This window comes from Adiantum capillus-veneris, chromosome 8 (genome assembly GCF_014529385.1).
Source record: "Adiantum capillus-veneris isolate H3 chromosome 8, ASM1452938v2, whole genome shotgun sequence".
Lineage (NCBI taxonomy): Eukaryota > Viridiplantae > Streptophyta > Polypodiopsida > Polypodiales > Pteridaceae > Adiantum > Adiantum capillus-veneris.
In genome coordinates this window covers 2515892-2530390 of record NC_140938.1, presented here as the reverse complement: position 1 = coordinate 2530390, position 14499 = coordinate 2515892, and the positions used below count along the sequence as shown (strand labels likewise).

The window sequence follows — 14499 nt, the reverse complement described above, 5'->3', positions numbered from 1 at the left end:
GCCACCAATACAAAGCGGCGACGAAATAACAATGCACCTTCACCACAAGGTCGTCAAGGGCAAAGTAGTACTGATGGAGCCACCCAAGATAATACACCCACTCAAGGAGTGAGTACTCAAGAAGGAACCCCAGAGTTTCACATAGGGATGTCACGAACGAAACAAGTAAGCCTTGAGCAAAGCTTTATGGCGACAGCCTTCGAGGAGGCACAGTTGGCACTTGCCCAAGCAATGTTTTTTACAGGTAGCAGTATGTCCATCATCACCCAAGAGCCATGGAAACATGCATGGAAGAAGATTGGAGAGTTTGGTCCTAGATTTTGTCCGCCCTCGTATCATCAAATGCGCACTTCAATACTAGATAAGTGTTTCTTCGACACCCAAAAAGATGTGGATAGATTAATAATTAAGACAATTGAACAAACATGGTGCACTTTAGTCAATGACGGATGGTCTAACATTCAACGTAGACCATTAATCAATGTTATGTTGTTCAGTCCTCGTGGGGAGTGTTTTCTTAAAGCAGTGGATAGCTCAGGCGAGATTAAATCCGCAGCATACATAGCTGAAATGATTAGTGAAACAATTCAAAAGGTTGGTGCTTCCAATGTCGTGCAGGTTATTATGGACAATGCCAAGAATTGTAGAGAAGCTGGTAGAATTCTAGAGAAAAAATTTCAAGGCCTTCATACATTTGGATGCAACACACATAGCTTGAACTTAGTGCTGCAAGATTGGTACAAGAAAGATGATTGTGCTTGGTTCAAAAGCATTGTAGATAATGCTAGAAAGTTAGTCAAGTTCATTCTGAAGCGGCAACGTGTTTTGGATGTGTATCGTCAGCGTATGACCACCATGTTGAAGCTTCCCCGTGAGACCAGGTTTGCACCAACTTTTATACGGTGGAAAGTTTGCTGAAAAATAAAAATGCTGTATTGGAAACTTTCGTATATGCTTCTTTCTATGAGTGGGAGGCAGAGCAAACTGAGGCTAAAAAGGCTAAAACTACCTACTTAAAAGTCCTTATTGATGACAGACACTTTTGGTCAGATGTAGGGGACTGCTACTTGGTGATGCGACTAGTAATGCTATCATTGCGCCAGTTTGATCTAAAGGTGGCCAACACAGGGAAGGTGTACATGGGTTGGTACAATGTTCAAGAGAGCCTAAACTCTCCACAAGAGCCAACAAACTGCTTGATAAAACCATGGAAAGCTCCTTTTAACAAAGCCAAGCAGGATACCTTAAACAGATATGTGCATGCTAGATGGGTTAGTGCACATAGCCCCTTCCACAATGTCGCATTTTTGCTAGACCTTGAGTATTGGAATATGGAGTTAGATGAGCTAGATGAGGAGGTTATTGAGGACTTCTATGACGTGGTCAGCAAGTTTTATGACAATGTAGATGATCAGGCTCAAGCTGTGTCCAACTTGACAAAGTACAAGCTAAAAGAAGGTTTATTCAGCTCAGAGTTTGTTCAAAACATGGCGGCAGAACAAATGGCGTGGAGATGGTGGCTCATGAATGGGGCGTCAACACCTACACTACGAAGACTAGCTGTTAGGGTGCTTGCACAGTGTGCTGCAAATTCTAGTTCTAAGAGAAATCGGAGCACTTACAAATATGTGCACTCCACATTGCGTAATCGCTTGCTTAGCACACGTGCAGAGAAATTGGTCTATTTGTATTGTAATCACAGGCTCTTACGCAGGATTCAAGCAAAAGATTATGACGAGGGCAGGCCTCAATGGAATGTAAATGACAGTCTAGATGATGATGAGTTGGCCAGTGATGTTAGCGTTGAAGAGCTTGAGTTTTTAGAGTTGGGCGGGTGTAGCCGGATTGAGCTCATGGCAAATCTTAAGGTAGATGACTTTGGCATTGTTTCACACAGAAGATTATTGCGTTCTGCAGGAGGTGGGATTGACATGTGATGTTAAACAATGAAATGTGCAGAATGTTTTTTGAGAACCCTTGTGACACTCTTATATCTTGGCAACATCGCTGCATCACTTGTGTTTTTTATGATTTAGGGTGGTGGAAATGACATGTGATGTCGAACAATGAAATGTGTCTCGTGACATAATTGTGCCCTTATAACACTCTTATTTTCTTGGCAACGGTGTTGCATCATTTGTGTGTTTTATGATTGGGGTGGTGAAAACGACATGTGATGTGCTTCAATTAAATGCGCCTCGTGATAGAATTGCACCCTTATAACACTCTTATTTTCTTGGTAACGGCGTTCCATCATTTGTGTGTTTTATGATTTAGGATGGTGGAATCGACATGTGATGTGCTTCAATTAATTAATACGTCTCATGATAGAATGTGGCTCATTTAAAATGTGGGTCATTATGTTGGAGAGAGAGAGAGAGAGAGAGAGAGAGAGAGAGAGAGATTACATTGTGACATGTCACGAGACAAAGAGAGAGAGATAGAGAGGAATAAATACACCATACTTAAAAAATTACAATTCATAGACTGACACACAACTTTATAGAGATCAAACATAGACTTTTAAATTTGCAAAACATACTGTCATACAGCTGCACGGGCTATGAAACATACACCTTCAAAGTTCAAATATACAATTCACATGACATGTAAGCTCACGTGACATGTATGACATGAATAAAGGAGCTTAGCTTCCTAAAATTTCCAGAAGAGAAAGGGTGGAAGGTTTCGTTCGATGGTAATGCCGATAGATGAAGAGAGCAAAATGTGAAGCTATCACTGGATGACCTATACCTAGAAGTAGGGGTCTTCCAAGTAAACCAAACGAGGGAGGTTTGTGATCATTTCGTATTTGATCCAAGCCGGTACACAAGAATTTTGTAGCACATCAGCTAAGAGGTTGATTCGTTCATGATGAAGTGCAGCCATTTGTAGGTAATAATGTGTTGTCTCTGCTGTAGTAGGAGGAACCTAGCGTGTTTGCATGCGACGCACCATGAGAAGATTTCCTGCTCTGTCTTTGTTGAAGCCCAGTTCATCCCGAAGAACATTGAGAGTAGCCATGTGTGCAATGGAATGGGGGGATGGATAAACCCTTGCAAAGCGAACAATGTGGTCCAGTTCTTGCACAAGAATGGCAATATGGAAGTGTTGATGACGGTCACTAGGGGTTCGAGCCATGATTTGCTGGGGATATGTTGCTTGGATCAGTGAGTGGTCTTCTGCAGAAATTTCAACAGCATATAAAAATCCACTTTGCTTGATATATAGACAAGAAACAAGACATAGCAAATACACAAAAATATCTGTGCACAAGCATGATAAACCTGCAACTTGCAACATATATTTGTTCACAAGCAAGAGAGAGAGAGATAGAGAGGAATAAATACACCATAGACTTTAAAAATTACAATTCATAGACTGTCACACAACTTCGGGGCTATCAAACATAGACTTTTAAATTTGCAAAACATAGATTGTCATACAGCTGCACGGGCTATCAAACATACACCTTCAAAGTTCAAATATACAATTCACAATGATAAATTGAGACTGTCTATTGTAGCGGCTCTATCCGCTGCCATGACGTCCTCCAAGCACTTGTAATCTTTCTCCATCTTGAACATCCCATATACCATCGTGGATATTGGGGCCATGAAGATCTGACAGGCAGCCCTATTCACCATGGATTGCATCAAACACGTAAGGTATATACTATGCACATGGTATATACTATATACTATGCACATGGTGTATACTATATACTATGCACATGGTATACAGTACATACTATGTGCATAGTATTTACTATATACTATGCACATGGTATATAGTACATACTATGTACATAGTATATACTACATACTATGTGCAGAGTATATAGTATTCCCATGCATAATGCACAGCAAAAAAAAAGTTTAATGAATTATGAATTACAAAAAAAACAAAATGAACAAGTTAATAACAAGTAAGTTAGTGATAAATTAACAATCCTCATGAGTCATTGCTCAAGGCTCAAGCACCAATCTCTCTCATCTATACCTCCCTACTCACATGTCTATATGTGACATTGTCATGACTCATGACTCATATGCTCTTAAGGTCTAAATGTGTGCAAGTCTCTATTTTTAAAGTGAATTTACATGTCTTTAAAAAGTGGACCGTACCTCTACCGAACTTTTTTTCCCAATTTTAAAGTTCCCATACTCATACCGTATTTTCGTACCTCGTAACTATGGATCTGAGCAACAGGGACAAGTGAGGGCCATCCAAATCCTGGTTTGCTAGGAAAAGACCCCTCAAACAACAGCAAGGTTGTTGGCCACTAGTCGCACCATGAAGCACGGCTCACCAAGATCTGCAACACCTTCTGGAGCAACGAGTGCCAGCTTACAAAAGCAGCTGGACAAGGGTAGCGGCCACCACGACTTGCAAAAGCTACATCAACCACCAAGACAAGTGGTACTTGAGTCTGTTGATGAAGCCGAGCACTACAACCCACCAACCCAAAGGAAACCTCAACCCTAAAGCTATGCACTGACCCTGAAACCGTGGAAAAACAACAAAAACATGTAGCTAAACACACAAGCATTCGCGCGCGCGTGCACACACACACACACACACACACACACACCTCCCCACGTGCAACAACAATAGGCAGCTACAACATCAAACAAACAATACAAAGAAAAACAACTAGAGCATGCAACAAAAATAGAAAATAGACCAAAAAAAAAAGCCAAAACAAAAAGAAGAGGGCTAGGTGAGACCACGTGCGCCTATGGGTATGTCAGGCCCGTCTCTCTCTCTCTCTCTCTACAAAGTGACCATGGCTATATTCATTCATACTGAAAACCACAACCCACAAAATGCCAGAGCAACTAGAAGTACAAAGCTGATAAGACACAAGCCAGATACAAAAGCCAGAAGGCGTACAAACTATCCCGAAGGCGAATTGAAAAGGCAAAAGCTTATACATCTGAAAAAACCAGGGGGAAAAAACCCTCCTAAAGAGGGTAAAAAGTGCCCTAGAACCTAATGGAGAGGAAGGAAGAAGAGAGCCTGTCCACCAGCTTCTGAAAAATAGGCACCTAGCACATACAAAAATTCAGCACTCTGAGCAAAAGGAATGGGGTAAAATTCCTAAGGAACCAGTAGAGGAAAAGTGGCAGGTCCCAGGAGCCCGCCCGTCAGGACCCGAACAAAGTGTCTAGGAGATCAGCCAGGATGAGGGTGAAGAAGCTGCTGATAGAAGAGGGTCCAGAACACTAACAGCGGGAGCAAGGGTCCCACCAACCACCAAAACTGCTGGAGCCTGGCAGCCCACTTGCTCAAGGTGGCTACCACCAGGCCACAGCTGGAGTAGGAAAGCTGACCACCACAAGCGAGCAGTGCAGAAACCACCAGAACCACCGTCAGAGCAAAAGACCTGAGAAGGAGAAGCCACCACCCAAGACAAATTTGACAGAGAAGCAGACGGGAAAAGGAAACCCGGGATGCATAGAAGCAAGGGGAAGCTCTGAAGCACTGAAGGGGGTCACTCCAGAGACCAAAGACTAATACCGAACAAGCAGGCGCAACAAACTGAAATTGCAGAGGAAACACTGACAAACCAAAATGTTGGAGGCTCCATGCTGGGGAGAAGGTCAAGGTCTGACAGCCCACTTGCTCAAGGTGGCTACCGCCAGAGGACCAAGCTTGAAAGAAGAAGTAGGCAGTGCCCCACCCCATCAAAAGACCAAATAACTGTATAGTGACGACCAAAGCCCCAGAGGACCCTATGTGTGAAGCTGCTACAGGCGGCACAAATCTACTGAGCACCATTCCTTTGGGGGTACCCAACAATGTTGCAATGAGCACTTGAAATCCACCGTTTCGGGCTTTGCTAGAACACATTGGCCCAGCCAATCACACCGCATCCTGAGGAACACATTGATGAAGAAGCAGCCGCAAAACCACCAAAAGACCAACTGGAGGAGCAGGTACAACTTTCAAAAGCAACAGCAAACCAGAGAACAAGTGTAGCAGCCACCACTAGAAGAAAAGAAGCCATCTTGCAAAAGCATAAGCCATGGGTAGGACAAGAGGCTTCAGATCCGTAGGGAGAGGAGGAACAACCTTGAAGGGCTGCTGCAGACTCAAAAGGAGGTGCTCTCCCCCCCACCCAATGCCAAAACAAAGGAGCGGCCGGGAGGAGGACACACACCACCACACGCGCGCGCATCCCACCAGCTCCATACTCATGTCCACAATGCATGCCGGCAACACCACACAAGGAAGCAAAACAAAAAACAAACGCAAGCAATCAAACCCTAATTACCCCCCAAGCACATACCTAAACCCTAAGCACAAACACCCTAAACCTAAGCACACATACAGCAGGCAGCCAACGCGCACACACACAGCCCACGCGCACATGCCACGTAGGCAACAAACAAGCGCACACACGCACACACATTAAAAAAATAGCATTGCAACAATTAAACATCCACACACGAACTCTCTCTCTCTCTCTCTCTCTCTCTCACTCTCTCAAACACACACACACACACACACATTAAAAAAATAGCACTCCAGCAATAAAACATCCACACACAAAAAACCAGAATAGTTATTTTGATTGCACATACAAAGAACAAAGACAGAGTTTCATTTTCAAGGTAGTTTGCCCAAAAGTGATCAACATGACCAACACCCTAGGCATACAAGCAAATGCATACTTGAGAAAAAACCAATCACTTCTATCAAGAGATTTTGCATATGGATTACCCTTTAGGTCAGATACACAATACCACAGAAACTACATGGTGTAGCCATGTTCAAATATGCATTATTGAACAAAGAGTGCATACAACTACAATGCTTGGAAAGCACAAATGCTTGTATGTTTATTTATTTTTATTTTTATTTTTTTATTTTGGGGGGGGGGGGGGGGGGGCGCATACGAAATAATAAGAAGATAATGTTCTGCATAACACAAAACTCATTAAAACTAGACACATTAGGTTTGAATGCACAATATTCAAAGCTTTGAGAACATCCAGGAAGGACTGGAGAGTGATTTTACGCAAAAGAGACACCCATAGCCAACGTAATAAGGCAAAACAAGTATTTACATGCAATCACATTCAGGCATGAGCATAGCAACAATTTCTCAAAAACAATTAAGCAGCATGATAAACCTGAAGCCCCAGCACTTGCTTAAAAGGCCATTTGCCATGATATTTTATGGGCAGCTAACCATCCTCCATTCTCTCCTTTTCTCGAACAAGCATACACTGATATCTACATTCACTGGTGCAATCCCGCTCTATCCAAGCATCATATGGGCACTTGCTCTTTAAAGGCTCTGACCTACCACCATTTACTGCAAGCTTGCAGCCCGAGAAGCACTTGTCATTGAGACAGCCTGTATCCTGACATTTTCCCACACAGTTTCTGCATAAAAAAGATGCCCAAATAACTGTCTCATCAGTTTTTCTGCACACAAACTAAATTTTTAAAGGGGTTATCATTTGGTGTGAATAAACTGTTGAAGCAAAATGCATGACAAGGATAAACCAGATAGAACAACACAAAACAGGAGAATCCTTCCAAGGCAAGCCAATAGGATGTAAGGTGCGGAAGCGGTTTTCCCTTGGAATGTTGTCCACCTACACTGTTAGCACACAAACACAGAGAGAAGAGAGAGAGGCTGAAGCTGATTTGCATTATACTGTACATGTTTACATGGGCTGAAACCTACATGCACATGGGGATGGGATGTATGCATTGATGTGGCCCTAAGGACCCTAACTGACCCTGACGCCTGCCCTATGGCCTGGCACAGAATACTGAAGAATGAAGCCTAGACTGCATATTTATAGTCTCTTAATGTACTGATCGGCCAAATCCAACAAATCCATAATTCATAAATTAATAAAAATGCGATTTTGGCTTTTCTTCTGGTTGCTGGGAAAATCTCCAAAAATTAGGACTATTTCCTGGTGACTTCGGTGATGCGGCGGATGCTCCACTGCGGGCTATATGTCCATGTCCAAGAGATTGGCACATGACATCCCCCCCGACTAATCTTGAAGAAAAGATTGCAACACCTGCCTGATCGGGAATGTTTTCTTCACCTCTGACAAAATTATATTCCTCTGAATGTGAGTCCTGGGATGATTGAAATCCTCCTGTCCTTGGTCCCTGAGAAGAATTGGATCCTCCACTGCTGCACTGTCGAGCCACTCCTTGTGGTTGAACGGGCTTGTCCTGGACTTCCCCCACGATCGACTTTAATTGGCATAATTGGGCGGATCACGATCTCGACTGCGTACTTGGACTTCGCTATGAATAATGGCTTGCTACTGTTGCTACTGATGATGAAGACTCAGATGACTAGAGTTTTGCTGATGATGATGGATGTGCTCCTCTCCAGAAAACGCAAGATTGCTGGCCGAAATTTCAGGCTTTGTTGATGCTTTGCTGGCTGAAATTGCAGGTTGACTGGATGAATTGGCTGATTTCTCTCCTGCTGCTGCTGCATGGCTGAAAACCAGCACTGATTGCCCTCTTGCTACTCCAACAAAAAACGCAGATATTCCCCGCCCTGCCTGGCTGAAGACGCTGATGCAATGGCATCCTCCTTTGCTGAAAACGCTGATGTTTTCTCAGCATGCTTAATTTGCCTGAGGATAGTCTTTTGAATGCTTATCAGAGAGACAGTTGTAGCAAAAATTGTACTTCAGCCCTCTGCAAAAACGCAGGTCAATTTGCGGCCCACTTTTGCTGCAATTTTTGGTGCCAAAAACCTTCTGTTTGTTCAAAAAACAAAGGCTTTATGGGTACCCTAAGTGACTAGCAGCTTGTGGAAGGTGTCAACGACGCAAAGTGACCAATAAAACCGCCGAAAATGGGCTGCAAACCCAAAAATGCCAACATGTTGATGGTGCATCTTCAACAAAAACGCAAACAAAGCAGCTAGAGTCCAGAAAGCAGCTTGTGCCTGGACTCTTGTGCGGGATTTGCGGGTAGACGCCTGAGTCACGAGCCTGTGTTGTGGTACCAATGTAAGGTGCGGAAGCGGTTTGCCCTTGGAATGTTGTCCACCTGCACTGTTAGCACATAAACGGAGAGAGAGGAGAGAGAGGCTAAAGCTGATTTGCATTATACTGTACATGTTTACATGGGCTGAAACCTACATGCACATGAGGATGGGATGTATGCATTGATGTGGACATGAGGACCCTAACTGACCCTAACGCGTGCCCTATGGCCCGGCGCAGAATACTGAAGAATGAAGCCTAGACTGCATATTTATAGTCTCTTATGGACTGGTCGGCCAAATCTAACAAATCCATAATTCATAAACTAATAAAAATGCGATTTTGGCTTCTTCTAGTTGCTGGGAAAATCTCCAAAAATTAGGACTATTTCCTGGTGACTTCGGTGATGCTGCGAATGCTCCCATGCGGGCTATATGTCCATGTCCAAGAGATTGGCACATGACATAGGATGGCAAGTATTTGCATACACGACAAAACAAGCCCAAAGGACAACCTGACAAATGGCCATATATTTCCTAAGAGCATGGCACTCGTACCTCCAGCAAAAGTCAGCACGAAACGTACCTGAGGGTGATTTGGATTGTTCTCTTCAAAGAATGTAACGAGACCGCTTCCCCTATGCATAGCGATACCTCTCACGATGACTGGATGGCTTCTTGCTCTAACTGTATCATCTAGTCTTCTAGCCTTTCTAACTGTATCATCTAGTCTTCTAGCCTTCATTTTGTCACCCCTTTGGCCTTCTTTGAATTGTCATCATGCCTTGACTGTGGATGTTACACCCTTTCCAGTTGTTTATTTAGACTCATTGTATAGGCTATGTTTTGATTTATGACTACTTCTCATGGTTTTGGAGGACTAAATGTGTGCAAGTCTCTATCCATTAAGTGAATTTACATGTTCTTTAAAAGTGGAAAGTACCTATATCGAACTTTTTTTCCCAATTTCAAAATTCCTTTTTTCATACTGAATTTTCGAACCGTATTTTTGTACCTCATAGCTATGCTTGGGAGTTCATCATAGCCTTGCCTATAGTTTTTCCATACGGCAACCATGAGGCAAACGCAGATATGGATATATGGAAAAAGTATAGTTCAGACTGCCTAGAAATTCGATAAGTGATGTTGAAGTGTCAACTCCAGTTTGAGGGTCATTTACTTGGATTCTCTTAAAACAAATATCCTGGTCCCAACCGTAGAAGATCAAGATGCGGGACTTCATAGAAGTGTACATATATATACCTAGATGAATCCAAGAACGTGCCCAAAACACACCTTTTAGAAACATGCAAGTTATATCATCATGTAGTCAACCATAAGACTATATAACTATCAACTTCATTATGCATAGTATGGACTAGATACTATGACATCCCCATTAACGTCATCAATATAGACACGCACTCCCCATGCGCGCGCGCACACACATAAGAGCACATATTGACATGAAGGCCTTCATACTGAGTTTTTGTCAAACCTCCAGATGCAGGGCACAATGAAGCCTAGCTCTAAGGGAAGTAGCAAATAGGCAGAAGTAGTACAAAAAAATAAGTAGTTGATAGGGCGAATGCACCGGGAAGGATAGAAAGAATTAGCACAATTTTCCACAATATCAATTGGCTGCAACTCAGAGTATCAGACAAAGAGTAGTTTGTCGATAAGCATCTTAGGAACCTCATTTGGAGACACATCACCAGTGTAGATACTAGTTCAATAGAACAGCATGTAAACAAGCATGTTAAAGTGCATTGAGGGAACATGTAATTGAGAAAAAAAATTAGCTTGTTGCCAAGTGGGAGACTCCATGTGAGATAGATGACGAGCAACATGGTAGGGGTTGTGAGAGTAAAGCTTGACAAACATGTGGGCTGAGGTTTGCTGGCCCCTGGGAGCAGCCAACAGATGCATGAGGAGGTTGCAAGTCAGTGCAGGAGGTGACATTATCCTGGCTGGGGTCTTGAGCCCTGCCTTTATATACAAAGACATTATTCTTCCATTCTTGGAATTTGTACCACCCTCTAGGGGTCCGCTTGCATTCGCCATAGGCCACTTGCCCGTCACTGATGCCCTTCTGGATGAACCATTGGCGAAATGAGACTTAATTCCAAGAGTTCTTTTAAAAACAATAATCATCAATTTTTCCAAAAGAATTGGAGTACATTCTTTTGAACTTTGATTTAAATACATATGCTGATATTTCCGCTTGAATCTTGATCAGGTCTTTTTTCTTGGTCCGTTTTCTCATTTCCAGGTTTCCTAAGTTAATCCTTGGGTCGAAACGTGGTGCAATGTTATAAAACTTAAATACTCTAAGAAGGTAAAGTTCCACCTCTTTTGGAGCTTGAATTATAACTTGGCCTGGCCGATCTTCCTCTGGCTCCTCGACCATTGGAGCTTTTCCCTTATCTGTTTCCGAAATGCGCTGGTGCTCCCGACTCGTCCATGTTACGGGAGGTCCTTGCTCGCTTGGGGGCCATTATTGAAAGCTTCTTTCATGAAAAGACTAACTTTAATTGGTGGAATCTTTCAAGATTCTTTAAGATTCCTTCAATTTTGATGTTATTGAGCCTCAAAATAGGCTTTATATGCTGTTTAGAGCTTGATTCTTGTATTCTAATGCGGATGTGCCCTTTTGTTCATCCTTCTTTTGGAACTTTTAGCTCTTTTAAGGTCATTTCTCTACTAACCAGGGAATATTCGTCATTATTCCCAAAACCGCCAATTATTTCCTAAGGGCTAGTTTCTATGGGAAAATGCATAGAAATGTCATTTTTCATTAAAAACTCTTGAGAATAATCCTATATTCAATTATGAGGTAGGGATTGTGAATAGAAGTTAGGGAAGCATGGATGACGTGGTTTATTCTTAATTTTTGTGATAATACGACCCATATAGCTTAAATCTTGATTTCCATGAATTCCATAGACCTTTTTAAGGGTCTATAATTTTTCTTGGTTAGATCTAAGTCTTATTCATATGCCCACAAAGTTTCATAATTTTCCAATTAATAAAAGTATTTTTCCCATTAGGGTTTTGGTGAAAATTCACCCATTTTTCCATTGTAAAATAAAAATCTAGCTTAAGATGATCTTAATTTTGAGAGACCTATTTTTCTTGGGCTAATCAAAGCTCCCTTAACCTATGGTAATTTTCTTGAACTAAGAAAAATCATTTTCTATTTTTCTAGGCCAAAATTGATCTTAGAAAAATCATAGTAACTATTTTATTGTTCAAAAATTCATGAGATTTTATCTAAGGTTTTAAACATTTTCAAAAACTTGATATAAATAGGAAATCTCTTTTTTTTTCTATTTTCCCATTGGAAATTAGTGCTAAAAATGGGCCTTTTTGGCCTTAATTAATATCAAATGACCTTCAAATTAAAAATCCTATTTTATGAAGGTAAAATAGGTTATTTAGGACCTTTGGTAATTTTCCCACATGCAGAAAAAATCATTTACTGATTTCCCCCCTGAAAATGAATATTGTTTTTGATCTAATAAAAATTTTATAAGCCAAAAGTTAATCAGTATTTTTCCTAAGATGTATTATGACCGAATACACCTTTGATAAATAGGGTATTCTCAATTTTTGAGAAGAAGTATTTTCCAACCTCAAAATAACCTGATTTTTGGCCTTTTCTGGCCTTCCAAATGCCAAGCCCTACTTACTAGAGTCTAATTCAATAGCAAAGAACATGTGGTAATTTTCTCAAGGATGGGAAAAATCAAAATCTATTTTTTCCATTTAGATTGTGTCTTAAATAAATCATAACTAAAAATTGATGAGGAAATAATTAAATTGATATTTATCCTAGCTTAACCTCTATGAGGGGTACTTGAGATAAATAGGATGAGGTCTAATTTTAATTATAGCTAAATTCCCTTTTAAAAAGGTCATCAAATAGGGTCTTATTTGGCCCTAGTAATTAGCATGATGAAAATTACAGGAAATCCATTTAACCATAGATCTATCTTGGTTAGAGGGACCTTGGATAATTAGGGTAAGATTTAATTTTACATAAAGATTCAATTTTCACTAAAACAAGCAATTTGGGGTCTTAATTAAGGCACAGTAATTAATTTAATCAAAATCAGAGAAATCCCAAGGAGGTTATTGTGCTAAATGATGTTATAATTCTTAAATAAATAGGGTTTAGCCAACTTCCAAAAAAAACTAGGGGTCCCTTCAATGCAAATGGCCAAAAATTGCCTAATTATGCATTAATAATTAAATTTTTGCTAATCCTTGAGGTGTAGAGATGATTAGGGTTCAATAATCATAGAATTAAAGTGTTTTTGATTAGTGAATAATCATTCCATCATTGCCTAATGCATTGGGCATCAATTAGCTTCCTAAAATGCCCATAATTTGTCTTAATTGATGCTTCTTAATCAATGATTTAATATGATCTAAATGCTGAATTATATGCCCTTCCAACTATTCTAATCAATCATTAAACAAGCATTAAAAACTATGTAGTGAAATTGATGAGAAATTGCAAAGAGGGGGTAATTAGGGTTAGCTACCCGGATTAGTGCTTTGAAGATGAGAAAATTCGGATCTTGGAGAGCCCACTAATCACTTTGCCAAAGCTTGGTTCAATCATCCACTTGCTTGATGTATTAGAGTAGTAATTAAGCAAGATTATGAGTAGATTAGAGAGATAGTAGAGTGTGTGTGAGTGAGAGGCTAGCTCTTAATTTATAGGCAATGAGGAGGGAGGTGATGATGATGATGATGATGATGATGAGGAAGAGAGAGAAGCAAAAATGCGCATTTTTGATGTACACCCTCCTCTCACATGGTTTCCAACTTGGGTGAGGTTAGTTGGCATGCTATTTTGGGATGTACTTGGGAAATATACATGTAACTTGTGGGGTTTCTTGAATGTTCATTTATTCCCTTGGGCGTGACATATGTTATAGGGTATGCCTTAGGGGAGACACAAAGGGTGGGATCCAATCATATACACACCCCACCTATGTATTGAGCATCCCACATTCAATGAATATTTGGAAGCATGGCATAGATCTCCCTCTTCTCTATTTTATGTGTAGCATTATCTCTCTCTCTCTCTCTCTCTCTCTCTCTCTCTCTCTCTCTCTCTCTCTCTCTCTCTCTCTCTCGTTAAGGGCTTTTTTTGTGGAGCCATTTGATTGGCCCACTTATTTGTTTCCTAGTTCCGTTGCCTTTTCACTTCCTTAGCTCCAAATTGAATCAAATAAATTCTATCCAACTAAAGAAATGTTCACCTAACCTCACGCATGACCAAGAGACTTCCTCCATACCAAATCTACTATACAAAATTAGCAGTAAATTCCTCACAATTTGATGTGCTCATTAAAAGCTCCTCATTTATTTTATTTTAATTTTATCCATAGCTTAAATGATCGTACAATATTTTGGAACATTACATCCTACCCAACTTAAAGAATTCGAGATGTCCTCATCTCAAGAAAAACTGAGGGTAGTCCTTACATAAGAGATTC

The 14499-nt window shown here is 40.9% G+C and overlaps 1 protein-coding gene across 3 annotated transcripts; it reads right to left on the bottom strand.

Moving 5' to 3' along the window:
- Positions 1–2508: 2508 nt before the first annotated feature.
- On the bottom strand, positions 2509–13690 carry LOC147451573 (uncharacterized). 3 transcript variants are annotated; one of them, XM_086517486.1, is made up of 6 exons: positions 9502–9647; positions 8320–8592; positions 8059–8214; positions 7238–7398; positions 7143–7160; positions 2509–3182 (listed from the first exon to the last, which is right to left on the bottom strand). In XM_086517486.1, exons 1-6 carry the CDS (start codon positions 9630–9632, stop codon positions 2932–2934), a joined length of 990 nt encoding a protein of 329 aa, XP_086373612.1. In that variant the 5' UTR covers positions 9633–9647; the 3' UTR covers positions 2509–2931. The 3 variants fall into 3 exon arrangements, 1 of the variants encoding a protein (XP_086373612.1); XR_015188794.1 differs by lacking the exons at positions 8059–8214; positions 8320–8592; positions 9502–9647 and adding an exon at positions 13537–13690 and having other exon boundaries at positions 3046–3182; positions 7143–7398; XR_015188793.1 differs by lacking the exons at positions 7143–7160; positions 7238–7398; positions 8059–8214; positions 8320–8592; positions 9502–9647 and adding an exon at positions 4187–6220 and having other exon boundaries at positions 3047–3182.
- Positions 13691–14499: the final 809 nt, after the last annotated feature.